The sequence below is a fragment of the Chanodichthys erythropterus genome, chromosome 5 (assembly GCF_024489055.1).
Source record: "Chanodichthys erythropterus isolate Z2021 chromosome 5, ASM2448905v1, whole genome shotgun sequence".
NCBI classification, from domain to species: Eukaryota; Metazoa; Chordata; class Actinopteri; order Cypriniformes; family Xenocyprididae; genus Chanodichthys; species Chanodichthys erythropterus.
The window spans coordinates 19,397,172-19,402,500 of record NC_090225.1 but is presented as its reverse complement, the minus strand read 5'-3'; the positions used below and the strand labels follow the sequence as shown (position 1 = coordinate 19,402,500).

The 5,329-nt window shown below is 35.9% G+C and overlaps 1 protein-coding gene across 1 annotated transcript in view; it reads right to left on the bottom strand.

The window, feature by feature from the left end:
* cxcl12a (chemokine (C-X-C motif) ligand 12a (stromal cell-derived factor 1)) overlaps window positions 1–4,470 on the bottom strand; it is a 7,228-nt gene extending 2,758 nt beyond the window's left edge. The window contains exons 1-2 of the mRNA XM_067386461.1: window positions 4,311–4,470; window positions 2,678–2,795 (exon numbers count right to left, since the gene is read on the bottom strand). Of these exons, the coding sequence (XP_067242562.1) occupies window positions 2,678–2,795; window positions 4,311–4,377 (185 nt within the window). The 5' untranslated portion in view covers window positions 4,378–4,470. The remainder of the gene's footprint in view (window positions 1–2,677; window positions 2,796–4,310) is intronic.
* Window positions 4,471–5,329: the final 859 nt, after the last annotated feature.

Below are 5,329 nucleotides of genomic sequence, written 5' to 3'. Positions count from 1 at the left end.
AGGTGAAAAGTGTAAGTTTTCATTATATCTCATTTGAATATGTAAATACGATAACATGGTGCTGAAATTTGACATTTTTAGACATTCAAATTGCAGTATAAGCAAGCAATCATTACTAAGTATAAAACTGCAAGAGCCCATTGTGAGTAGATTTTGAATGCCATACAATAGAAACCCCATAGTCAGCATCAGCCATACAATAGCAGAACAGTTGTGCATTCAAGCTCAGCCAAGCAGTTGGTTCTCAGTCACTCCTCTTTTTAGTAAGTTATACACTGCACTCTCTCATCACTCTAAGTATTCTTTTCCTGCATCTGCGTTCCTACTTTCCCTACAGGTCTTAACAGATTGTCAGATTGTTATCACACTGTTCCTTGTAGCTCTCAGCAAAAAGATTACATTATATGTCTTGTCAGCACAGGTGAACCATTTGTTTTCAATTGTCTACAACTGACACAAACAAATCATTAAAATCATTCCTATGTAAAGTAAAACTTAATCAAGTTAAAGGGTTATTTAACCCAAAAATGAAAATTCATTAGTCACCCTCATGTCGTTCTACACCCGTAAGGCCTTCATTCATCTTTGGAACACAAATTAAGATATTTTTGATAAAATCAGTGAGGCCTGCATTCACAGCAATGACATTTCCTCTCTCAGGATCCATAAAGGTACTAAAAACATATTTAAATCAGTTCATGCGAGTTCAGTAGTTCTATCTTAATATTATAAAGCGAAAAGAATATTTTTGTGCGCCAAAAAAAACAAAATAACTTTTCAACAATATAGTGATGGGCCGATTTCAAAACACTGCTTCGGAGTACCTTTATGGATCTTGAGAGAGGAAATGTCATTGCTTTGAATGCAGGCCTCACTGAGCCATCGGATTTAATATTTAATATTTAAAAATATCTTAATTTGTGTTCCAAAGATGAATGAAGGCCTTACGGATGTAGAACGACATGAGTGTGAGTAATAAATGACTGAATTTTCATTTTTGGGTGAACTAACCCTTTTGAAAAAACTAACTAAATATTTTAACAGTATAATGTATTTGTATTTAATAATTGAAATTGATTTATTAAATAAATAATTGAAACTTTTTTAGAACATTGATTTGGATGAATGTAATAATTATAATAGTAGTAGTAGTAATAATTATTATTATTATTTGCATCTTGTTTTAATTCAAATGTTTACATTTTATTTTTTTCCTATACATTTTTGTCTGCTTTGGGTGAGTGTATTGATGCTATAAATGCTTACTATGAAAAATTCCTTAAACCCAGGATTTCTGGCATACATTATAGTTCATGTGATGATTTGGATGTGACACACACAAACGGTCTGCTGAACTTAGCAGCTTTGAATTGTCCTTCTCATAATCCTGTGAGTAACGCATTCCTAAAAAGGCCACAATGAATGGTACTACATAATATAAAGTACAAAAAAAGGTGTGCATATCCCAAAAGATGACAATCATAAAAATAAGAAGATTAATATTTGCACACCAAGCTTATAGCTCCAAAAACATTTATTAATAAAAAGCGCAATGTTTCGACCATCAGGTCTTAATCATGCACCTTATGAAACATTGTGCTTTTTATTAATAGATGTTTTTGCAGCTGTAAACTCAGTGTGTGGACATTACTCTTCTTACTACATATTATAAATCTTTGAAAAGATTGTGAGGATGAGAACATTCTTCTGAGACAAGATTAGCTTTAAAGTATGTGTCCACTATCATCATATCTGTATCATTAAAGTAATCAGTTCTTATCTTCAATTCACAGATCCCCTCTAATTTGGTTAGCTCACTCTTTTGAAGTAGCAGCGGTTTATCAGTGCCTGGCATTTGTTGGTCTATCTCGTTCTAGTCAGCAGGAGCTGGAGCGGGTCTGGACTGCGAACAGCAGGTAGTAATTACTTCACAGCAAGCCAAGGCCAACAGCAAACACTGGTAGATAGTGTTACCAGCATCACTCATCAATGCAGATCTGAAGTATCAAGGGCTCTTGAGCTTTGGGATTCAGGTTCTGATCTGCTCTCCAGGGCTTTGCCTATGGCTTTTGTGGCAATCGTTAGTTGGCTTGTGATTTTTGAGTCTAGCCAGCTGTTTTTATCTCCCTGACCCTTTGACACAGTCTTTGTTTACGCCTTGGTGAGCATTTATGGTATGGAAAATTAGTGACATTCGTAATGGAGTTTGACACGCCACTGCCATTAATCTTTGTTAAAAATCCAAAAAAAGCAGCTGTTTTGAACATTTCACTCAACAGAGGTGAAAACATACAGGGAGGAGAGTTCTCATCAGCATGCAAGGCTATGGTGTGTGACTAAGCACATCATTCAAGCCCTTTACATGTGTGAGAAAGAGCTTGAAGAGGAACTCTTACGGACCCCTATGATGCTGTTTTCCTGTACAAAATACAAATGCATCCATGCTTAAAGGTCCTACCCCCTCTTATAGCATTTCCCCCTGGATGTGTGCAACTGTGAGAGCCTGTCCAACAGTATAATGCCAGACAGGGGAGGCCAATTCCTGCCCCATTCAGTGTCCCTTCAGTATTTAGAGATTGATGGGGTGAAGTGATGTGTTTCTGGGTCAGGCAGACACCTCATCAGAGGCAGAGCTGCTGAGCGTGTAGGAAAGAGAGAGTTTAGAGTAGATACTCACATGACTTGGAAGGGGCAGTTGGGTGTGTGGAGGAACTTGAGCTCGCGAATGCTTCTCTGTGGGACAGTGTTGACTGTGGAACGACACCAGCATCTCTCTACCAGGCTGATGGGCTTGGCTGGAGAAGAATTAAGAGAAAAAGAGAAGAGAAACTCAATTCAGCTGTTGCTGTGATTCTTGTAATTCGGTGCATGTGAGTGTTAGACGAAATCATGGTGAATGATGTTTGTTGAGAAAGTAGACCTTCACTTTCTGCCCTTCATGTTAATACTGAGTTCACACAACAGATGTGCTTTGTAAAAGAAAACGGCATCCTTGACTAAAAATGAAACTTAAAAGATTTGGTTTATTTACAAAACCCATTTTATAATCATGCTCTAGCCTCCAAACTCACTATTGCAACACTCTCTAATTATAACCAGCACATTTTTTTTAACACACTGAGGGTGCATGTTCCTCTATTGGCTTTTCTATGAAAAGTGAAAGTTATAAACAAGAGATTAATTTTATATTCTTTAGCAATGTATATTTATATTATATAATAGGGCTAGTTATGCACACTTTAAATTCTTATGAATGAATATGCTCTCGAAATTCAGTGTATAATATTATAGGGTATATACTGAGGTAACTACCATTTTTAAGTGCATATATAAAGCAGTTCAAGTGAATATATTTGATGAGAAATGTTTAGTGCACTCATTCTTTAAAAATAAAGTATTAAAGTAGGCATTGCTAGGTTTTATGAATTGGAGCGCGCGTGCACGCAAATACTTGGACTATTTTAACGGTCTTCAAGTTCTTGCACATTAAAGCGAGTGAATTGTATGGCAGCGCTGGGATTATTGTTCCATTTGGTTCAGTTTTACACGTTCAAGGAAGCAGAGACTTAACAGCTCGAGCAGCTTTACATTGTAAGTGAAGACGGCACGACGCACGTACGCAAATACTTTAACGGACATTGCCCACTCACAAGAGTGCAGAGGTGTGAATTACCTGCGACTTAACAGAGCTCTATCCACGTTAGTCCACTTGTAAAATGCTAATGACATCTCTAGTAATCTATTTTTATTGTTATGTAAACGCGCGAGCCATAGTTAGAGCCGCGCGCTCTGGCTCGATTGAAGTAAAGACTGGCGCTATCTCTGCGATTCTGTTTTATCCTCTAATTTGTGGGTAATTAAGAGAAAACAAAGAGGGCGACAAATACACACATTAATCAACGCTGTGCCAGTGCATTTTTCTGCTCTCCCGACCGCATGCGCGTCAGTCTGTTAACATTTGGAAAAATCACGTGCGTTTATGAAGTTAAAACGGATGTAAATAACTCTACCTGTTTAAATAATAATAGTAAAAAAAAAAAGCACAATACATGAAATTGCTACGTTTTACGTTTAATTAACACTATAAATGCAAATGCGTAAAAGCACTGAAATATGCGTTGTTTCTTACACAGGTGCACGATATAAACCATAAAAACCTTAAATATTACTTGCAATAGTTGCATAGACTGTTTATGGGATGAACGGAATGCACTGTCGACAAATTGCGTGCCAAAACATGCATGTAAGCTATATGCACAATGCAAAAATAATGTAAACATTTGCAAAGTATAATAAGTACAATAACTTACCATTTGAAACCGGTGCATGAATGACGACCGCCATCAAAGCGAATATTACGATCACTTTCACATCCATGTTTGCAGTGTAAAGAAGAGATCCGCACAATGTAGAATCCAAGAGCAACTGTGACAGCAGCAACTGCGTCTCTGGGTTAAATTTGCGAACAGGCTCTAGCCCAGACACCCCCTACGATCCCCCCACCTTCAAAAGGAGAAAGTGGGTGTTCCCACGATGATTTGTCAGCTATTGGCACCAAATATATCCTCTATTACATTTCTGGAACCAAATTAGAGTACTTACGTTTTCTTTGAAACAGATATTTTTTATTCATGATTTATTTAATATTTGTAGTTTGGTGATGAATATTGTGAATATAAATACTGTGGCCCAAGACGTGAGCATGCATTTATAAAGAATATAGTTGCCAAGTAATTATAAATGTAACAATTTTTATAAAATTTTCAGCAAATTTTTTATTTAACAACAGAATGCTTTCCATCTTGGTTACACATTGAGTTAGATGTATTTTTATTTTCTTTTAATTAATACTATTTTAAAACAGTACTGCTTTACTGCTTTTAAAATAATAATAATAATAATAATAAGTCATTGTCAAAGTAGTTACGACAAACTTATTCAAGAATTTCAGCCTTTTAATAGACTTTTTTTTCTTTTCTCTTTTTTACAGCCTCTGCTTAGTTACACCGTCTAGACATTTTTGGCCCCACAAAAAAAAAATATTCAGAAACGGAAAACATATTCACCATAAAATGAATTTAAGTCATTTGTATGCATTGTATTTCTTAATGTATTTTTGAATAACATGATTATTGATGTCATTGACCTTTACATTTCTCAAGTATTTATCTATTTACATTGTGCGTTCAGTGTTTCATTATTGTGTATTTTTTATTTTCCCAAATTCAGCCACAGAACGAACCCACCAAATTATTCCCAGAGAAGCCAGAGATCTGCATCTGTTTACCTTTAGTCATGGTAAACTCTAAGTTCTATAGACTGAAATAGC